The sequence below is a fragment of the Amaranthus tricolor genome, chromosome 3 (assembly GCF_026212465.1).
Source record: "Amaranthus tricolor cultivar Red isolate AtriRed21 chromosome 3, ASM2621246v1, whole genome shotgun sequence".
Lineage (NCBI taxonomy): Eukaryota > Viridiplantae > Streptophyta > Magnoliopsida > Caryophyllales > Amaranthaceae > Amaranthus > Amaranthus tricolor.
Genome location: NC_080049.1, coordinates 3,465,557 through 3,488,056, shown reverse-complemented (window position 1 = coordinate 3,488,056; position 22,500 = coordinate 3,465,557). Strand labels below are relative to the sequence as shown.

The window sequence follows — 22,500 nt, the reverse complement described above, 5'->3', positions numbered from 1 at the left end:
TACATATATAAAACTCATTAGCATTTTAAAGTAAAGCATTGAGTACTCGATTTATTTTATTTTATTGTATTTTATTGTTTTTATGAGATAAACTTGTCAAGTAAATATAAATATTTTAAATGTAAATTGAGTTGTTAAAGTATTAAAGTGAGGTTACTATCTTCAAATTGGAGTTTTGGTAGTATACATTTATATCCTAAAACTTTTCTATGTTGAAATGTCTTGAAATTTACTTATACCATGTTATTATTTGTTAGTAAAAGTTTATAATGTCTGTCCATCTACTAGTTGACAATGGCTGTTAAACTCTACTTTGGAATGATTTTGCTACCCTTACTCCATCAACTTCATCCATGCATTTGTAAAACATTTGAGTAGTTCCCTTGAAACTTGTTCGAAAGTAAATTTGTTTCTTTACAAGTCCTAATAATATTACGCTCTTTCATGTAGTAACCATGCTATCTTACGCTGTGCAATCATTCAAATTCAACAAACTGTATTGTAGTCATACAAACGTATCAACTTTTATGAATAAGGTCACTCAATAAGACCAGTGTTACCCTAGTGAAATCCCTTATTCAATCATATTTACTTTAATTGTTCTAGTATGACCTTCCTCACTCTAAAATATTTTGAGATATTTGTTATTCTGAGATCTGTACTATTATCCAACCTTTTCATATATGACCTTTAAAGCGAGTAAATTAACGTGATTTAAGCAAACGTTCTATTGAATCGACTGTTCTATGAGATAAATAAGTGAAAGAAAAGAAAAAAAGGGATTGTGATGTTTAGTAAACTTGGAAGATGGTTTACTAAAGGTTATTATGCGTGCACTATGAGAGATTACTATTGAGAGCTCGCTCGATGAAAGGAGTATTGAGAATTGTGAGTAAAAGCAAGTCAAGCTCGAAATTTATAGTATGAGGTCATAGAGAAGATTTAGATTGTCCTATTCTTGAGATTAGATGAGTTATGGGGTGGTAATTAAGTTTTAAGGGGGTAAGATGCGATAGAATTTCGTGCGTTTTAACGCATTTTCTCCTTGATGATATCAACCTATTACAAACTTACATGCTTTGGATTGATTTTTTTCAACCAATTTGTGTGATATCTACTTGCTTTTGATTGATTGTTTGAATCAATTGGTATGATATTTACATGCTTTTGATTAGTTGTTTGAGCCAATTTAGGTGATTATAAATACTCGAAATGAGATATGTATGAATATTCTGATAGATTGAGTGTCCTTTTGTTAATAGTGTCAATAAAGTCATGATCCTTGAGTTAATTCTTAAGCTTAAAATAGTTAAAACACCTTGAGTTATTAGAAATACAAATTTTCATAATTGTACTCTTGTTACTCCAGTTTCGGGGACGAAACTCCTTTTAAGGGGGTAGTCTGTAACACCCCGAGATCTTAACGACGTAATTATTTAATATTTTAATGACTTTTAGAGATTTTATAATTAAATTAAATTATTTTTTTTTCAAACTAGTTTTAATAAATTTCTTTCATATGCGAATTTAAATGTTAACGTGTGTGTATATATATATATATGTATATATATATATATACATATATATATACATACATATATATATATATATATATACATACATATATATATATATACATATATATATATATACATATATATATATATACATATATATATATATACATATATATATATACATATATATATATATACATATATATATATACATATATATATATACATATATATATATATATATATATATATATATATATATATATATATATATATATATATATATAAAAGATATAGTTACGATTTCTAAAATAAAGAGGTTTAAATCGAACTAATTTGTGAACACACATAAGTGAGCTTCGTTTTTTTAGTTGGGCATTTCAAGAGGGTTAATAAATAAATAAATAAATAAATAAATAAATAAATAAATAAATAAATAAATAAATAAAATAAGAGAGGAGTTAAGGTTTTAATAGTAAACACACTACCTCCCTCAAGACAAACACGCCTCCCCTTTCCCTCTCCTCTCCTCTTCCCTTTTCTCATCCCTCCACTGCGGCACACCACCACCACGAGCCACATATTCTTCCTCCACCGGTGAGAAGCCACCGGTGAGAAGCCCCGCCTTCCTCCCTCACGGCACCCAGCAGCAGTGGCTGCTTTGTTCTCTTCCTCCCCCTGCAGCAGCGTGTGTCTCCAAGCAGCGGCAGCCACCTTCGTGCTGGTTTTCCCGGCAGCAGCAGCCCAACACCGCCATACCAACTCCTTCCTTCTTCACCCTTCTCTTGTTTCATCTTAGTAAGCCATCTCTTTTATTCTCTAATTAATTCTCTAGTTCTAATTGGGATTTTATTAAGTTTATGAGTTTGGTGTTGGTTTTGTGTTACTTTTATTGAATCTTTTTGTTTGATTGATGAATTGAACATTTTTATGACTTAGGGTATGAAGTGTGATTTGAAATTATGGGTTGTATGTTGATTTTGTATTAGTTTCTTTGAATCTTAGTATGGTTAGTAATTAAATATGTTATCTTTGAAATCGAAATGATTAGGGCTTGGATTTAGAGATGAAATTACTAATGATGTGTGTTTTATACTATATTTTGGTGATGATTGATTAAATAACTTTAAAAGTTGTTATAAGATTTGGTCGATTGGTTATTGTTGTGAATAATTAGTAATGGTGATGATGTTAGATGACTATGAAAGTGATTTTGATTGATTAAATTGGGAATAATAGTTACTAATTGTTGTGATTTGATTGTTGTGAATTACAAATGCCCTTATTAGGCTGTTATTGAAGTTATAGATACATGATATTAGTAAACAAAGAGCATAATGTCAACTTATCGTCGATGGTTGCTAAAGTTATTTGTCGTGTTGTTTTGACTAAACTTCTTTCTAGCTTTGGATAATGTAACAAATGATATCCTGATACGATAACTCTAAGATTTGCCTTATTGTTATATTAATGTTATATTAAAATTGTAAGATTTAGTTGTGCTCAGTTATTTTTGGGTAACACGAGCCGGCATGCTCAAAATTAGTTAATGTAAAGAAATGATTCACACATATTTCTACTTTAAATTGATGGAAAGACTTATGTTGTGTTGAGTTAATGATTTTGACTTGTATTGAATGAGTTGTGTGCTTGCTAGAGTAATCGGAAACTCATGTTGAATGGGTGATAGCGGTTACTTTGGTATTTAGTTGGTATGACAAAGTAGTTAAGGAGACTTATTAGTTCAATTCCTAACTCTATTGATGCCCATTTCATAAGAGGAAGGTAGAACTTTAATTGGGTGATTTTTGTGACTTTTGGTCGTGCAGTGACGCTTACAGGTACGCACACGTAGTAACTAACTACTATATGCTATTGCTTAAAATATTATCGATAGTTCTGATTAGATGCATCGTGTTAGAAGTGTGAAGTACTAGCAAGTAAATTTTATACATGAATAGCTTTCGATTTGCGAATCTCTCGAACTTAGAATGGAATAGATGCATAGGACGAAGATAATACTAGAAGTTGAGAACAATTCCCTTATTGATAGAATTTCATTATGTTTACTTGGAGTCAGAATGGTTCCTTTATATATGAGTTTAAGTTTATATTTGAGTTACTGGTGGGTCTTGTAAACCCCATGATTCTCATTGATAGCAAGAGTATGTTTGAGTTACCGGTGGGTCTTGCAAACCCCATGGTTCTCATTGATGGCAAGAGTATGTTTGAGTTACCGGTGGGTCTTGCAAACCCCATGGTTCTCATTGATAGCAAGAGTATATGTGAGTTACCTGTGGGTCTTGCAAACCCTATGGTTCTCATTGATAGCAAGAGTATATGTGAGTTACCGGTGGGTCTTGCAAACCCCATGGTTCTCATTGATGGCAAGAGTATGTTTGAGTTATCGTTGGGTCTTGCAAACCCCATGGTTCTCATTGATAGCAAGAGTATATGTGAGTTACCGGTGGGTCTTGCAAACCCCATGGTTCTCATTGATGGTAAGAGTATGTTTGAGTTATCGGTGGGTCTTGCAAACCCCATGGTTCTCATTGATAGCAAGAGTATATGTGAGTTACCGGGGGTCTTGCAAACCCCATGGTTCTCATTGATGGCAAGAGTATGTATGAGTTACCGGTGGGTCTTGCAAACCCCATGGTTCTCATTGATAGCAAGAGTATATGTGAGTTACCGGTGAGTCTTGCAAACCCCATGGTTCTCATTGATGGCAAGAGTATGTCTGAGTTACCGGTGGGTCTTGCGAACCCCATGGTTCTCATTGATAGCAAGAGTATATGTGAGTTACCGGTGGGTCTTGCAAACCCCATGGTTCTCATTGATAGCAAGAATATATTTGAGTTACTGGTGGGTCTTGCAATCCCCAAGGTTCTCATTGAGAGAAAGTTTATTCATTGATAGAAGGTTTATAGTTGAGATAGTCGTGGGTCTTGCAAACCCCAAGGTCTTCATTGATAGAATAGTTTCTGCTAGTGAAAGGTGCTCCGTGGGTCTTGCGAACCCCAAGGGTTTTCCTTTATAGAAAGATTATGCCTAAGTTGAGTTACCTCATGGGAGTTAAAAATCCCAAGGATATACTACGATCACACTTACTTTAAGGTAGACAAGCATCGTAGAGCCATGCTTTATCATGAGGCGTTAGGTATTCTGTTAACGCCCTTAGTTAAGTGATATCATACGTGTCTTATAGAGATGTTATGATTTTGAGAAGAGGAGTGTCAAGATATACATTCCACCCATGAATAGGGGTGAAAGTTCGGTCTACGGTTTGGACTTTCATCTAAACCAAATCGAACCATATTTTATTCGGTCTCCATATTTTCAGACCAACACCAAACCAAATTAGTTTCTAGACCGAACCGAACCGAACCGCATTTTATATGTGTAGACCGAACCGAACCGCCAGACTGAATTTTTTTTAACCGAATAACTATTATATGATAATTTGCTTTCAGGAATTTGCTTTGCTGTGCCTGTGTTGGTATTATATGATAATTGTTGGTATTTGGTAATAATCATATATTATTACACAACCTGTGTTGGTAACTTGGTATTTGGTAATAAAGGTTTTTGTTTTAGGTTTTAAAATTACGGTCTTACCCTTAATATTTCGGTGTTCGGTCTAGTAATGCGATTTTTGGTTTTTAAAAATTCCAAACCTAATCCAAACCTAATTATTTCGGTTTTTAAATTTACAAACCTAATCCAAACCAAATTTAAAAAATCACCAAACCATATTTGTTATTCGGTTTGGTTGTTTTGGATTGCGGTTTTAATCCGAATAAGTTTCACCCCTACCCATGAACACATGGTTCGTGTTGGAAAAGAAGAATTGAGATCAAGAAAATAGATGGATGATAAATAGTTACTAGATATGCCTTGTGTTTTACGAAATCATATTTATACAGTTGTATAACATAATGTTATCTAGTAGTTGGCCTTATTATATGTAATGCTAGTTGATGACGTGTACGTGTTTGTATTTATGTTTGATTGTTTGATGACTTTGTATAACATAAGCATCAAAAACCACTGTTTTCTTTCTTTTCTTATGTCTTTGTTTTAGTTTTTCTTATTTTGTTAACCAAGACTATGCTATCGACTTATTGAGTTATCGTATGACCTTATGTGCTAAAGTAGTGTTTAGCTTACTTATATGTTATTATAATGTGAATTTTGTTTTAGCTTTTAAAAATTAATTATGTTTCAAAATTGATTTACGAGCTTTTTAGCGAAATTGTGCGCCTCGCATACAAAATGCCCACGCCTTCACCTTGCGCATATGAAAAAGGACTTTTTGCGGCTTGGTGCGTCTTGCGCCTTTTAAAATTAAGGTCTATTATGAGTACTTAGTACAAATCGGTTGTTACTTGATAGTCCTTGAATGATGGCTAACTTGGTATCTGACACATTGGCCTTTGGTCTGATGTCGAGCAGCAGGAGGATCATAGACAGACGTAGCAGGTATTGGAGCTTCTTTTGCATTGCATTGCATTGCATTGAGGGAGAGTGATGAGGGCGAAGCATAACCTGTGTCATACCGTTATCTTTTGATTTTGTAGTCCTTATTTATCTTTTGTAGACTTTGGTTGTATACGGTTTGTTATGAGGCCTTGTGTCCTCCTTTGTATATTCGTATCTCCGCTGCGTAGTTTATAGCGTTGTATGGTTTTAAAGAGTTAAGTCATTTTTAAAATGCACGCGTTGACATTGGAACCACGATCATGCTTGGCATGTCGATTTGAGAAGCCGGCGATTCATCATCCCGCCGTGGTGTGAGATTTTAAAGGCAATGATGCCTTAGACTAGTTTAATGTTTTTATTGTGCTAATCGCTCTTCCCCATGTTTGAGTTTTAGTAGAGATGCTATCGAAATTTCCACTCACCTTATTTAAAGTTAATGTTTAATGTTTATCTAAATTCTTTTCCTTTTTCTTTTTATGTAACACCCAAATTTCCTCCCGTCCTTTATGGTTTTGGTTCATACAAGTGGTTGGAAATTCAGGGGTGTTACACTTCTAAAAGCAATTATTTTACTATGTATAGATGATGAACGTGAGTTAAAAATCAAAGGTTTCCTGATTTACTCCATTTCTTTCTCCCTTCATTTTCTTTTTTTAATTGTGACTTTATAATTAAATTAATACAGAGTTAATCTACTGAGAAAATAAAAAAAAAGAATTTAAACCGTAATTAACAAAATAAAGATCAAATTTATAAAATTTCTTTCATATATTGGTGCCCCTAGAGCGTTGAAGTCTGGATCCGCCTTGGCAATTCGTGGGTAATTTTTTGATTCAATTTCTGCTTGTTATGATTCTTAAACTTGAATAATTGTTTGAATGATTTTTCCCATAATTTTTTTTTTCTCTTTGGCACTTATCTTTTTCATTGTTTGGGATGAGTGGAGTTCTTGTGTGAATAGGATGGTCCATGGGTGCTATTGAAAGAGAGAAACTTGATTTTGTGACGACACATCTCCACTCCATTTTGGCTTTAAATTGTACAATTTGAGTCAAGTTAAAGCCTGTGACTAATACTTTATGGCTTACTAAAAATAATTAGAGTAAAACTTTGACATGAGCTAAATGAACCAATTGCAATGTATTAGAAATCCCTAATTTTAATATTGGCAACAAACAAGCATGGTTCTTTGTGCGAGGAGTTTATTCCTTTTGATTAATGTGTGAATCAGGACAACACTTGATTTTTTTCTGGATCCGCCACTTTCAAGTTCTAAGTGATTATTACAACCAACAAACTAGCAAAGCACAAAGGATTTAAGGGAGAAAATAGAAAGGGGAGATGGGATTGACGAATTTTATGGTGACAGTAGCTGCGGTTACCGCTGTAGTCCTCCTTGCCAGAAGTGACGTTAAACAATCTGCTGCTATTTTTCGACGTAATGTTCGTCACATTCGTAATTGGCTTGAAGAAGAATCTACTGCCGCCTCCAAGTAATTTTCTCCCTTTTTCAGTGATTTCAGATTATGGGTTTAATTTGTGCATATGTTGTAGTCCTATTTCTACATGCTGTCAATTTTATGATTCCATTTTTATTTTGCCTATCTGTTGTATAAGGGAGAGTTTCAAAGATAATAATTAGCGATAAGGAAATTAAATGCAGTTTAGGATGGAGAAGTAATATGAATTTGAAGTTGAACATAGTTTTTAGTGGAGGAAAGTATTGATGAGGGTTAATTATATCTTTATCCATCATTTTTAAGGAAGCAATACGAGCATTAGTCTTGTATTGATATTAGAAAGATTGACTTTATTGGAATATGATGATTCGTTTGTGGATTTCTTTTTCGGTTTGCTTTTAATATCGTTGGTACATGTATGTTGTTGATAGAACTAAAGATTTAGACCTGTTTGGTTTTCAATTATAATGAAGTATAGAATAATGATTCATATGAATTATTTGCATATTTGTATTTTTTTGAAGTTGTCGATATGTATTGGAATCAACTTTTTTGTTATTACTTACATGGTTAAGGTGCGCACATCCAGCCTCCAAAACAGTGCTTAGTAGGGAGTTACTTGGAAAGCCAATGTGTTAATATGACAACTTCTTAGCTAAACAGATGAAGCCGAAACAATTTTAGTCCGTTTCTTGTGTTAGAATAGAATTGAGTTATTGAGTTTTCTGTTTATTAATATGTGGGTATTCCAGCAGATGTTGAGGAAACTGTGATTTGTGACAATATGTGTACCTAAGCCTAGTGAACTTTTTAAGAAAATTGAAGGTTGAGAATGATCGTTAATAGGAATATGATTAGGAAACCTTTGTGGAGACGTTGAGACTTGAGAGTAGACAGCCAGGGCATGCTATGTGTGGGAAATGACCCTTTGCAGAATACTTCTACTATCACTTTCTATTATAGTAGCTCTAAAATGGTTGTCTTTCTTTCCTATTAGTGTCAAAGTCAAAAAACTGAGTCCAAAAATGTCCTGGTTCAACAAGATTGCTAAGGGAGCAACACCACTAGGGGTGTAAGTGAACCAAACCAAATCGAATAAGTAATTTGGTTTGACTATATTTTAAATTTGGTTTGGTTTGGACTGAATTTTAATTATAATTCAGTGTACGGTTTGGATTCGGTCTAGGGTCTAACAAAACCGAAAAACCGAAAAAATCGAGATGTTAAAGGCATGTTATATCTTCCACTTGATTTGTTTGAATTTTTGCCCTTATTTTTAGATTTTTGTTAAAAGTTTTTTACTTGTTCAAATTAAAAACCCTAAAATTATTAATATTTATTTAAGAGCTTTAGAAAGAAGAAGTTTTAAACAATACATGCAAATTTCATTTTCGGTGCAAAATATACAAATCGGTGCAATTCGGTCTATTCAGTTCAATTTGGATTGGAATTTTAAAATTCGGTTCGGTTCAATTTGGATTATAAATATGTTGGTCTATTTCTTGGATAAGAACGTTTTGATCTTCCTCAATCAGAAAGCTCTTTCCTCACACTAATTAAGATTCACTCTCTTAATTCTTGTGGAACATGTTGTATACCTATTCTTGCTTCACTCACAAGAACACACACAGGTTAGGAAATACCCCTGCAGTTCCCCTTAGAAAAATTCTTTTAAACTGAATTTCTTCTTGTTTGATTGAAGCATAAAATGACCAAATTCTTTACAAAGAAGAGGAGTAGTCTTTGTATGGGCTTCCTCTCTAACTGCTTTACTGTACGTGGCGTATTGCCTATTAACAATAAACTAGTTAGTTATTTATAACTAACTGTCCTAACTAACTTCTGATGTAGGCTAAATGCTAAGCTGATGGCTTTTATCTTGGGCTGTGTTTGCACACCTTACTTTGCCTTAGTTCGCCACAATCAGTAGTGTCCTGGGGCCTGTGTTGCTTGGGCCATGGGCAGTTGTTGCCTTTGCTCCTTGTTTCTCTCATACACATGCTTCAACAGCCTCAGCAACATCAGTAGTGGTAGTGTTAGTAGCATAAGTGGCTGGTCTTGATTCTAGCATGCTTGGATCAAGTCCTCAGCTGTAGAAGAAGCAATTTAGGTAGTGATAGGAAGCTGTTGTATCATTTCAGTTGTGGAATTCTGAATGACGACTTTTGAATTAGAATTCATGATAGGGGACCATGATTTCGATTCCAGAATAGCAAATCTAACCACCGTATAGAGACACAAAATGGTTATATATAAGTAAAATTCCCAATTTCCCAACCGTCCATGTTAAGGATATGGGAAAAAATTATCACGAATAAAATGGAAAATAGAAAGCAGAACTTCGTTCAAAGGCAACTGAAACCAGGAACAAGATTCATTAAATTTATCCCAACTCCATTCAACATCATATTCTAAAGATATAATTTCATGAAAGTCTAAAATGCGTAGTCAAAGACTACCATGTCATCATCTGTCATGTTTTTTGAAATTCTATGATTATCTCATTGTCTTCCGTCAAGTCGTCAGCTATATAAGCATTTAAGTATTGACAACACCACCAGCAGCCTGTCACCAGCCATCGCCACATATCTTAACCTTGACCACAACTGTTCTCTTATGGACTCTCAATTTCTCTTTTCTGAAAATTGTGGATACAACACTTTGCTCTCTTTGATTGCTGTCACATTGGAAAAGGAATCAAACAAATTCAAAAGGATTGTGGGAGTACTTAACTACAAAATAGTAGTGTCTTATGTGAAATTACCAGTTGATGTAGTAGTCATATTCTTACATGTAGGTCTTACTACATCTACGCTTTATTTGAAAATATTTGTTGATGATTACTGCAACAAACCCCCTCCCCACTTTAGTACTTTGGCGAAATTAACACTGTTTAGATAACAACTTCGGAGGGAAAAGAAAGGAAAGGAAGGAGACGGGAAGGGAGGGAAAGGGAAGAGATATAGAAGGGAGGTTATTCTTGTTTGTTTAGGAGGGAAGAGAAGGGAAAGGAAACTTTGGATAGATTGATACCTTTAACAAAAATCATCCATCCAATCCCTTTAAATCCCTCCCTTCCAAATACCTTTCCTCTCATTTTGTTATCTAAACAAGGGATCTCTCAGCCCTTTAAATCCTTTTTCTTCTTTTCCCTCCATTTCCTTCCATCCAAACATAGTGTAAGAGTCCGAGTAACAATCAGTTAGAGCTATGTAGTTAGTGTATCGGTAATCTATGGAAACACTGATTTTATTTGGACTTCTTGTAGTGCTTTTTATGAACACTTATATAACCCGCAATACATACATTTACATATGCTTGCTCTTGATCTACAATTCACAATTGTTTCAGGTCTGCTGAAAAGGCGAAACCCAAAGAGCTAGAGTCAGAGCTTCCTAAAAAGGACGGGACAAAGGGAGACACCTCAGACAAGTAGTCACATTTGGAAATTAGTTCAAGTTTTGAGTTCATCTGAAGATTATCATCTAAACGGAGAAACAATAGATTTTACCATCTTTACCGATTTTGGTTTCAGTTGAAGCTATGTTTTTGAAATAATAGAAAACAATGAAATTATAGTTTGGTTTCTATGAATTATAGTTTTTCGTGAAAAGTTGAAAAAAAATGATATTATTTATCTATTTAATTCCAAATATAAGATTGGGGAAAACTTATGTCCCAAAATAAGCTTCCGTACATCCAATCCTAGCTTCGGGTAGAGTCGCTGTTAGTAACAGCGAAAGTGAAAAAAAAAAAAAAATTAAAAGCCCAAAGTCGCTGTTAGTAACAGCGACCTAAAAAAAAATAAAAAATTAAAAGCCCAAAGTCGCTGTTACTAACGGCCGACTTAAAAAAAAAAATTTTTTTTTTTTTTAAATTTATGGATTAAAACAATTCCACCTTTTATAAAGGTTGGATACACTTTAGAAATGATGGTCTTGCACAAGCTTTACAGATATCTATTTGATTGTGCGATTTTGGCATTACTCACATATTCTATTGATGTTGTTATCAAAACTCTTTAAGAGGGTAGATACACTTTAGAAATGATGGACCAGCCTACTATGCTTTGTATAATCTCTGTTATTTAGATATTCGTCATTAGTTTACAGGGAGGATATGCGACATCGTCCCATACAATACAAGCGTTCAGAAGATGATGAAATCCTAACTGTCATGGAGTTAAACATCCCGAATCAATGTTCAACTGGACCATATGCAAACTCAATAAAAACTAATGGTGTGCACTCTATCTCCATGTAATACTTTATTTTGGCCGCTGGCAATGCAAATTTCTCTGTTATAGTTTGTTCCCAGAAGAATGCATTTCTCTATCCAGGAATGTCGCTTTATCAAACCAGACAAAAAAAAAAAAAAATTAAAAGTCCAAAGTCGCTGTTACTAACAGCGACTTAAAAAAAAAGAATTTTTTTTTTTTTTAAGTCGCTGTTAGTAACAGCGACTTTGGGCTTTTAATTTTTTTTTTTCACTTTCACTGTTACTAACAGCGACTCTACCCGAAGCTAGGATTGGATGTACGGAAGCTTATTTTGGGACATAAGTTTTCCCCAATCTTATATTTGGAATTAAGTAGACAAATAATCTCATTTTTTTCAATCTTTCGTTTTTCGTTTCAACTGATTGAGATTTTGTTACTCCTTGTTGTCTTATTTAGATTGCTACAATCATCCAATAAATTAATTCAATTATAAAATACTAGTATAGGTGCATTGCACGAATTATGTTCGTGGATTGTGTTCGTTCAACGATTTATACAACTTAAATTTTAAAGTATTGTAAATATTTATTTTTAATTTTACTTTATTATAGTGATAATTTAAATCAATTTAGTTGAAAAAATAATTCTTTACTCATGTATAAATTTTTTTTAAACAACTAATTTAAAGAATTAATGTAATAAATTTTTTTAAATACTTAGCTAATTTAGCTTTAAATTGATTAGGAAAAAAAACTTGTTACTTTTCAGTTCTTTTATGAGTATTTAAAATTTATAATTAAAATTAATTGCGAATTACATCCTTAATGTTTGATGTTTTTGCAAATTATAACCTTTATGTTTTTTTAAAATTCTTTTTTGCGAATTACAGCCTTTAAAGTTTCCTTTTGACCATTATTCAAACCAACTGATCGATTCCGTAGAATTTTAACTGGATCATACTTTTTACCTTTGACTTTCATGCTTTTGGTTTTAATTTTTTTTTTTTGAGTTTAAAATTTTTTTCTCACTTAATTCTTTCTTCCCTTACTATTTAACCCATTCTCTTTCCTCTTTCATGTTGCACATTAAAGCTTTGAGTTTTATTTTTTCTCATTTAATTCTATCCCTTAACATTTAACCCATTTTTATTAATTTGAGTTTTAATTTTCTTTTTCCTCATTCAATTTTTTTTGGCTTGTTGCATTTACATGTTGCATTTACAAATAACAAACTCCATTAATGAAACAACCATTAATGACGGATGAACAAAAAATGGAGGATGATAGGATGTTATTTTGAGGAGTTTAAGCAACATTTTAGTTTGTTTTTTAAACATCTATACCTATAACTAAAATAAAAGACGCTGACATCATCATACCCCTAAACTTATGAGGTGTCACCTTTTGGAGTAAAGATTTCCCTCTAATATAGGATGATGATGTCATCCTATTCTATAATGGAATTGAGTTTTCCATTGGTATTGATTAATATTGATTATCCTAATAAATATATTATCATAATCAATACATTGAAATTGGTTAATTTTCTCAACAATGCCTAAATGCATTGGAATTGATTTATTTAATCAAAATATGTAAATGCACTATTGGAATTGGTTAATGCAATCAACCTTTCAATAATCTATATAATGTATCTAGAGGTAAGAGCAGAAATAAAATGATGAATGAAGATTGATGGTCAAACAAATATGTAAAAGAATATTTGCATTTGCAAAGCAAACAACTTTATTTTTGCAATCATCTGACATTTGCATTAAGTTTATACTCTAAATTTCTTTTATTATTTATTTATACACAATTACTTTAAATGTTTTTTTATTCACAAAAAAATGTCAATTACAATCTTATTGTGATCAATAAGATAAGTAAAATAATTACATGGATCCGTCTTAACATTCAGATAGTCTCATACAAAACAAGCTATTTTTAATTTTATATTTGTATAATTATTTAAATTATTTTTTGTACATAAATGTTATCATCATTTAACATGTTTCAAATAATTTAATATTGTAATATATGTTCAAATAATTTATTAATATTAGAATTTATTTTTAACATAGTTTGTTATGCTTAGTTAGTAGAAAATAATATCAAAATAACATTGTTTAATTTCATACATAATTTATAAAATAGTATTTTTAAAATCAAAAATGAATTAAATAGTACTCCCTCCGTTCCTATTTGATCTTCCTATTTGGGTATTTCACAAAGATTAAGAAAAAGAGAATCTTTGGTGGTAGTGGGTATTATTTTAATTATATAATAGTGGGAAGTAATGATTGTATTGGAATAATGAGAGAACAAATAATTGTAGATATAATTAAATAATCAAAAAAAAATCTGATTTTATTATAGAGAGAGAAATTACATGGAGGGAAAGTAACCACTTTCCAAATTGGGAAAGTTTACATTTTTGGTTCTAAAAAAAAAGGAGGAAATAATTACAATTACATGGACCAAGTACATAATAACAGCCATCCAAAACAGCAAAATTTGGCCTTGCATTGGCCAAATTAGAAATACATGGATTACTAAAATGAATAATTACAAGTACAATCTCCAAAAAAATGACCTTACAAATTCCTAATCATCTTATTTAAGCTGCTGATTTAAGGCTTCAAGCATCAAAATCAAAACAGTAATAGAATAGCAGCTTCAAAGAACCAAAATAACACTGTCCAACCACGATATTAACCCAAACAGCAGCCTCACAGTACCAAAAACAACTGTCCAGCAACCTCATTTGCATCATTAGCCTTGTAATGGCTTCAAATAATGACGATGAGCTACAGGGGGCTTGGTATTTTGGATCAAATGCATACGATTCACAGTCTAGCTCCAATTCTGACGATGAACCACAAGAAATTAATGCACAACAAATAGAACAGCAAGATCAACGTAAACCAAGGCTTACAAACGAGTTGAGGCATCTCATTTTACATGAAATGTTGTCACTTATAAATTACATGAAGCAGTGGAAGAATCTCAAAGATGATTATAAATTACAGCCCCTCAGTTTATTTATTATCATCATCAAAATTGTTTATATAAAATTTAGGAGCAACTAATTATGAAATCAACATCAAAATGGAAATTTAAGGTCATGCATATGTATTTACGTCATTATATAATGATCATTTCAATTTTTTTGCCCCCTGATTCATCATTGACGTCTTTGAACCTCTCAGCTTTTTAAAATTTGAACAAGAAATGACGCAAATTACGGTACATGAAAAAAATATCATATGATGTGTCGATTGTACACAATTGCTACTCAACCAAGTAATTATAGATAATTTTTTAGATTTTAAGTCAAGTAATTGCATAAACACATCACAGGGGTTTAAAAAAAAATTTCAAGAACAGACTTCCAAAAAAAATAAGACGAAATCAAAAAGGTTCAGAACAAATCCAACATCAAACATCACAAAAGCAAACAAATCCAACAGCAAACATCACCAGCACTTATCATGAGTGTACAATTAAAAGGAAATTCAAGAAAACCTTACATAATTCACGTGCGTTTTTTAGGGTTTTTTTTACCCCTTGAAGCAATAACTTCCTCAAGAGTGTCAGGGACAACCAAATTAACTTGGTCTTCATGAATCTTAGATGGAGTTGAAGGATTAACATGAGATGGAGACTCCAAATAATACTCAAGAAAACTTTGTGGTAATTCTTCTTCAGCATTAGGAGAAGGGATAGAATCACGAAACCTAGATATAGCATCATCCTTCATGGCCTTTTATATGCCTCAAGATCTTTTTTAGTCCATTTAAGAATTTCATTTGAATAAGAGTGTGACCTCCCATTAATGGAACAAGAACAAAATTCTCCACGGTCACACAAACCGTCATAAAGGTATGATGGTATGGTCGAATCACTCTTAGATTCGACGGTTTTCATGGACAAACAAAAGCTTCAAACAGTAACAATGTAAGTCGAAGAAGAAAGCAAAACAGAGGGCTTGAAAAAATCAAACTCAACCAAAATTCACAAAACGAACATCAAAATGAAGACCAAATTCCGATCTACATTTTAATGCAGTAAAAATGGAGTAAAAATGAGGAATGAACAGGGGATAAAAGCTAAGAAAGCCATGGAAGAAACTCAAAGAAGAGAGAGAAAGCAACAACTTCTTTTGGAAGAGGAAGCAGAATATTCAGTAAATTAAATGACACACGTTGCTCCCAAGGGGAGTAAAAGAATCCAAAGGGCTAAAACAGATTTATTTAGGGTCAAAGAGGGTATTTGAGGGGTACAAATGGGAAAAAACTTTCCAAAAATGAAAAGTATTCTAAAGTGGAAAAACTTATAGAACTACCCGTTTTAGTTATTATATGCGATCATTATTATATGCGATTAGGCATGGCCACGGGGCGGGTTACTCGGAACCGAACCGGTCCCGAACTGCTTGGAACCGGATCCGGAACCGGAACCGTTTGCGACAGGTTCCGAACCGCCCCGAACCGCGAAACCGTGAAACCGCCGGAAAAAAAGTTGCCGGAACCGTGAAACCGCCGGAAAAAACCATCGTGAACCGGGTAAAAAACCCGCGGTTTGGAACCGGAACCGGTCCGGGAGAACCGGTCCAACGGTTCCATGAAACCGGAACCGGTCCGGTTGAACCGGCTCAACGGTTCCGTGGAACCGGAACCGGGACCGGTCCGGTTGAACCGGCCCACCGGTTCCATGGAACCGGTTCGCCAAAATATGACCGTTTTTTACCGTTAACTAGCCGTTGCATTCTCCTCTATATATACTCATCACTTTCAATCATTTTCATTCACAACTCATCTCTTCTCCTACTCTCTCTACTTAATTCTTTAATTACGCAATTATTCTCTTAATTACATAATTAGTCTTTTAATTATTTCTTAATTTAGTTAGTTACATAATTAATTATTTATTTATTTCTTAATTCTATATTTCTATTATTACTTCAATATTATCAATCATGTCTTCATTTTTGAAAAAAGCCACAAAAAAAGTTACTAAAGTGGCAAAATCATTGGGAGGTTCCAGTTCGTCTAAAAGAAAGGTCACTTCTACTCCGTCGGTATCAACAACACCTTCCATTAGTAATTATAATTATGAACATAATTATCCAGAAGGGTACGACCCGGAGTTACATAATTATGCAGAAGAAATGGAAAGAGAAATACAAATTGATGAAGAAGAAGAAGAACAAGAAGAGGAACCAACGACCCCAATTGGGATAAATATATCTCGACAGTCATCAACAAGATCACATGAAGAACAAGGAGAACAACAACAACAAAGACAAGCTCGTGGTAAACGAGTCAATTTCCAAACTATCGGTTAGTTTTATAATTTTATTCTTCAAATTAATTAAACTTTAAATTATTTATTTATTTAATTATAGTTTTATAATTTTAAATTATTTATTTAGATGAAGATGAACCAGTAAGACAACCTTTTCCGGCAATGCCACCTCCTAGTGGTAGAGCTGTTTCACATGTGTGGTCGTATTTCACAAAAGAACCAACCGAGAATCCAGATATTTTCTTATGCACTTGTCAAATTTGTGAAAGTCAAGGAGTAAAGCCCTTAGTTTCATACAGTTTCGCCAGAGGTAAATACTTTTTAAGTTTTTTATACATACTGACATACATAATACATTGATACATTATATATTCATATTTTATAAACATTTATTTATTATGTTTTGTGAATACGTGTTAGGTGGTGGTACGGGATCTTTTAACAAATATTTGGCAAAGAAGCATGGAATCACAAAAGAAACTCATGCAGCAAGCGGGAGCGGGAGCGGGACCACAAGTGGAAGCCGACAGACACAATGGGACATTCCCATCACAGGTATGCCTTTTAGATACAATCGTAATGACATGATTGATGAATTTTCTAGGTATGTAACTTGTGATGAATTGCCTTTTAACCACGGTGAAAGTAGGGCATACGAGCGTCTCAATAGAAAAACTTTGCAACCACAATATAGAGCAATCCCTAGGAGCACTCTTAAAAGACGCACATTTGGTCTGCTCCCCCACATTTAGAACCTTATATGTGTGTAACAGCACACTGGATAGATCGAAATTGGATTATGCAAAAAAGAATAATTGTTTTTGAGACAATGCCAGAAAGACATACCGGTGAAAACATAAAATATAGATTAGTAGAGATATGTAGAGAATGGAACTTATTAGATAAAATATTTTGTTGTTCAACTGATAATGCAACCGCGAACATTAAATGTATAGAACTTTTGTTTAACGAACCTGCTTTTAGTTTAATCCTTGGGGGTAGCTTATTACACATACGTTGTTGTGCGCATATAATTAACTTATCTTGCCAAGCAGGCATAAAACAATTAAGTGATTTATTAGAACCAATTAGGGATATAGTGAAATGGCTTAGGATCGGAAAAATAAAAAGACGATATAAACAATTATGTGACCAATACCAACTTAAAAAAGTGTATTGGTCATTAGATACTCCTACACGTTGGGGCTCAACCAACGATTTATTAAGAAAGGCGATTGCTTATCGTCCAGTAATAACACAACTATATAGTGAGTGTACAGATAGTTTCATAGCTGATGACACTTGGGAATTAGCTATAGATGTACATAACATATTAGAAGCGTATGACCACGCGACTAAGATTTTTTCTTATGTTTATGAACCGAACGTTCACTTAGTAATAAGTGAATGTATTACTATTTTTTGTCATCTCCTTAAATATACACATGAAGATACTAACCCAAAATTGAGGCCGATTCTTGCAGATATGATGGAAAAATGGCAAGCATATTTTACCGATTTTCCTTATATTTATGGAATCGCAACCATTTTGGACCCACGTTTTAAAACTGAGGTCCTTACTAAAGTAATAGGATTTTATTATCAATCGTTAGATCGCCCGTCTACTGATGTACATAATTATGTAGGAACATGTAAAAAATATTTAGCAGAACTCTATGATTTTTACGCTAGTGTATATAACCCGAAACGCGATATGTCTAGGCGTGCTAGCGTTTCGGCACGTCCCTCTTACTATAATTCGGTAATATCTAACATAATGACTCAAGATGATAGTTTTCTAGGATCATCTTCTTCTTCCTCGACCTCATATTTAGAACTAGATAGTTATCTTAAACACCACTTTGAAATAGACCAAAGTATCTATGATATTTTGGAGTGGTGGAAAGAAAAATCTGTTAAATTTCCCATTTTATCGAGAATTGCAAAGGATATCCTTGCAATTCCCGCGTCAACAATTGCGTCGGAGTCTGCTTTTAGTGCAGGTAGAAGAGTTTTGGACGAAAAACGATCTCGTCTTGCTCCACATAGTATTCAAATATGTGTTTGCAAGAAAGATTGGGATCAAGCGGAGATTCGAACACAAGGACTAAGGAATGATGATGATCAAGACGACGATGATGATCCATGGATGATGATGGATACATCTGCATCATCGTCAGGAGGAGAGTCAGCGGAAGCATCTAATCAACCACATGATGACGACGAAGACGAATAGGATCAATCCGACAAACGACAACGATAAATCAACATTCAACAACTATAAATAAAAGGTATGACAAAGAACTACGTGGGCTTTGATTCCTTCGGGATACGTAGGCAGCTTAGTATTCATTTGGGTACTAGGTTCAAGTCCATTTTCTCCATCTTTATTAATCATCTTTATCGACATTATCATTGATTCGTTTCTTATTAATTTATTTTTTTCATTCTTTTTAGTAAATATTTCAATAACGATGACAACTTGACATGCAATGAATTTCGCTAATAATCAAGTAATCATCAAAGGTACGTCCGCGATATTATAGTATTTTTTTATTATATAAATATTTAAAGAAAAAATAAAAATGGAACCGATGGTCCGACCCGCCCGTCCCGTGAGTTGGAACCGCCGGAACCGCCTCATGAACCGCCAAGGAACCGTTTGGAACCGCCCGGAACCGGAACCGGAACCGGAACCGTTCGCGACAGGTTCCAAATGGAACCGGAACCGGGTGGAACCGGAACGGAACCGGATGGAACTTACCTAATTTAATTTTAAATTAATTTAGCAAAAATATTGTCACACAATCAATTATTCAATTATAACCTACTCCCTCCGTTCTTTTATTTTTGGCCACATTGGGTTTTTCACACAAATTAAGAAAAGTAGAATCTTTGTATGAAGTGGAGTAATATATTAAATAGATAATAGTTTGCAGTAATGATTGTATTGATAATATGAAAGATAAAAGACATTTAAATTAAAGATAAATTAAAAAAATGGATTAGATCATTGTCATTAAATAACAAAAAGAGATTAAAGATATACACATCAAATTTAGTATAATGAACATATTGATTGATTATGCCATGTTTTAGGCGAGAAATTAATTCATTATTGCTTAACGCGTGAATTTGTTCAATGCTTTGGTTTCTCTAGTACTCCTTTCGTTTTTTTAATAAAGTTACCACAAGGAATGTTTACGAGAATCAAGAAAATTATAATCTTTTAAATAGTGAATATATTATTTTATTGAATAATAAATTTGATGGAGAAAAAGTGGAGACCATAAATATTAAAAAAAATATTAAAAGAAAGTTGGTGAGAAAATATAGAGATTAATAAAATACAATTTTTATAAAATTAGTGGAAAACATGTGAGGACCATAAGAAATATTAAAATGTTAAAATGAAGTTAGTGGAAAATATGTAGGGATTTTCACCCAGAATTTTTTTTTCAATTAGATGAAAATGAATACTCCCTCCATCCCATTTAATTCGCAGCATTTTTCATTTTGGTCCGTCTCATTTAATTTGCATCATTTCTATTTTTGGACTATGGTCCATCACTTTCTTTTAATTTCATCCTTACATTTTAACTATCTTTTAATTTTAATTACACAATTCATTCTCTATCTTCGTTTATTACCATTATCTACCATTTTTCTTAAAAAAACTACTTTCTCTTTGCTTCAAATTATATGGGATAGAGGAGTAGTTTTTATGGGTTTTTTCATTTATGCTCTGTATTTTACTATGGACTTTGTTATATATAGCCCTAAGGGCTATGTATAAAAATTAGCAAATTCCTATAATAAATGTACATGGACTAATTTCAATGAAATCTTTGATAAGTTTATTAATAATTTGGATGAGTTGTTCACTACAAAATTAAAGTAATAAATTGCTCTTATATTGAAAAAAAAAAAAAAATCAATACCATTTGCCTTAATGGTTATATAGGGAATATAAAAGAATCTTATTAGCATTAATGGTTATATGTAGCCCTTAGGGCTACATATAACATTTGCCTTTTACTATATTTGCTTAAAATTTGTAAAAAAAAAATAAAATTTTAAAAATTTATTTCTTTATGGGTTTTCTCTTCTAAAAGTAATTATAGACTTATTATCTAAAAACATGATGAAAATTCCCTGTATAGATGATGAACATGAGTTAAAAATCAAAACTTTTCTAGTTTACCCAGTTCTTTCTACCTTTATTTTCGTTTTTTTCTTAATATTTTTTTTGTGGATAGAGGGGGATTTTTCTTCACAGATTCAGTATTTGAATCAGTCTTTTTCGGATCATTCTCATATTTTATGTGCTTTTTCTATACAAAATTGAACAAATTAGTAACCGATGACAACCCGAGACCGATTGACACTCGACACGAACTTCAACCGACACCGAACCGAAGCTAACCCGATAGCTCGAATAACCGATCTCCAACCGAACCGTGACTAACCGACTCGACCCAAGTATGACCCGTCGTAACACGCAGCCGAAAAATAACCGATTCGAAATACAACCGAACCGAATGACACCCGTCCGAAATCGACACGATCACCGGAATGAACACCTCTACATAGAATCAAGAAAGAGCTCTCAGTCTGTCAATCCTTACTATGTCTGGACCTAGTAAGTTTCCCCGTGTTGAGTCAAATTAAGCCGCAGCCTCCACTCCTGGTGATTCCCTTCCGTCAATTCCTTTAATTTTCAGCCTTGCGACCAAGCTCCCCTCGGAACCCAAAAACTTTGATTTCTCATTAGGTGTCGGCGGCATCCTAAAAGTAACATCTGCCGATCCATGGTCGGCATCGTTTATGGTTATTTGATCGTCTTCGAGCCCCCAACTTTCGTTCTTGATTGACCATGGCTCAAGGCTACCACATTCTCCCCTTGGGCCATCGTACTCGGCCAAGTATATATCCTTCTTGAGCTCGTAGCAATGCCCACGGCTCACGGGTCAAGCCTTCCCTTTTTGGGCTCGTAGTAAATCTCACGGCTCATGGCTCGTGGCGAGGCTTTATGCTACCACCTTCTTTCCCTTGGGCCATAGCGTCTTTTGTACCGCATGACCCAAAAACCTCCATAGCACCTTGAGAGCGCACATTATAGCCATCCATATAGGTGCTCAAGTGCTCAAGTGCTCAAGGTGCTCAAGTGCTTAAGTGCTTAAGTGCTTAAATGCCTTAGCGCCGCGTGCGCGCGTGTGTATCATTAGATTAGAAGGGTGGATTTTTCAAGATCCCCCGGCTGACTCGGGCCAAGCATATCATAAAAATGCCCACGGCTTATGGCTCACGGCTTACGGCTCGGGGCGAGGCTCCGGCCATTTGTCATCGTACTTGGGCCAAGCATATCGTTCTTGAGCTCGTAGCAATGCCCACGGCTCACGGATCGAGCCTTCCCTTCCTCGGCTCACGTGCGTGAGCCCACGGCCCACGGGTCATGGCTCACGGCTCGGGGCGAGGCTCCGGCCATGGCTCCAGGCTACCACATGCCCAGT

General features: G+C 33.9%; 1 protein-coding gene and 1 long non-coding RNA gene across 2 annotated transcripts; both read left to right on the top strand.

Annotated features, from left to right (window-relative positions):
- Nucleotides 1-2,003: 2,003 nt before the first annotated feature.
- Nucleotides 2,004-11,037, top strand: LOC130808720 (uncharacterized). Its single transcript, XM_057674188.1, has 3 exons — nt 2,004-2,315; nt 7,231-7,492; nt 10,811-11,037. Exons 2-3 carry the CDS (start codon nt 7,341-7,343, stop codon nt 10,893-10,895), a joined length of 237 nt encoding a protein of 78 aa, XP_057530171.1. The 5' UTR covers nt 2,004-2,315; nt 7,231-7,340; the 3' UTR covers nt 10,896-11,037.
- Nucleotides 11,038-16,881: 5,844 nt separating this feature from the next.
- On the top strand, nt 16,882-17,482 carry LOC130808691 (uncharacterized). The gene is made up of 3 exons (XR_009040720.1): nt 16,882-17,022; nt 17,115-17,297; nt 17,408-17,482. It is a non-coding gene; the product is annotated as an uncharacterized LOC130808691 (long non-coding RNA).
- Nucleotides 17,483-22,500: the final 5,018 nt, after the last annotated feature.

What these genes read in the sequence shown, in the direction of transcription:
- LOC130808720 (XM_057674188.1), top strand. Translation starts at nt 7,341, where the DNA reads ATGGGATTGACGAATTTTATGGTGACAGTAGCTGCGGTTACCGCTGTA. An exon ending in GAATCTACTGCCGCCTCCAA is followed by an intron (nt 7,493 to 10,810) that starts GTAATTTTCTCC and finishes CAATTGTTTCAG; the next exon opens with GTCTGCTGAAAAGGCGAAAC.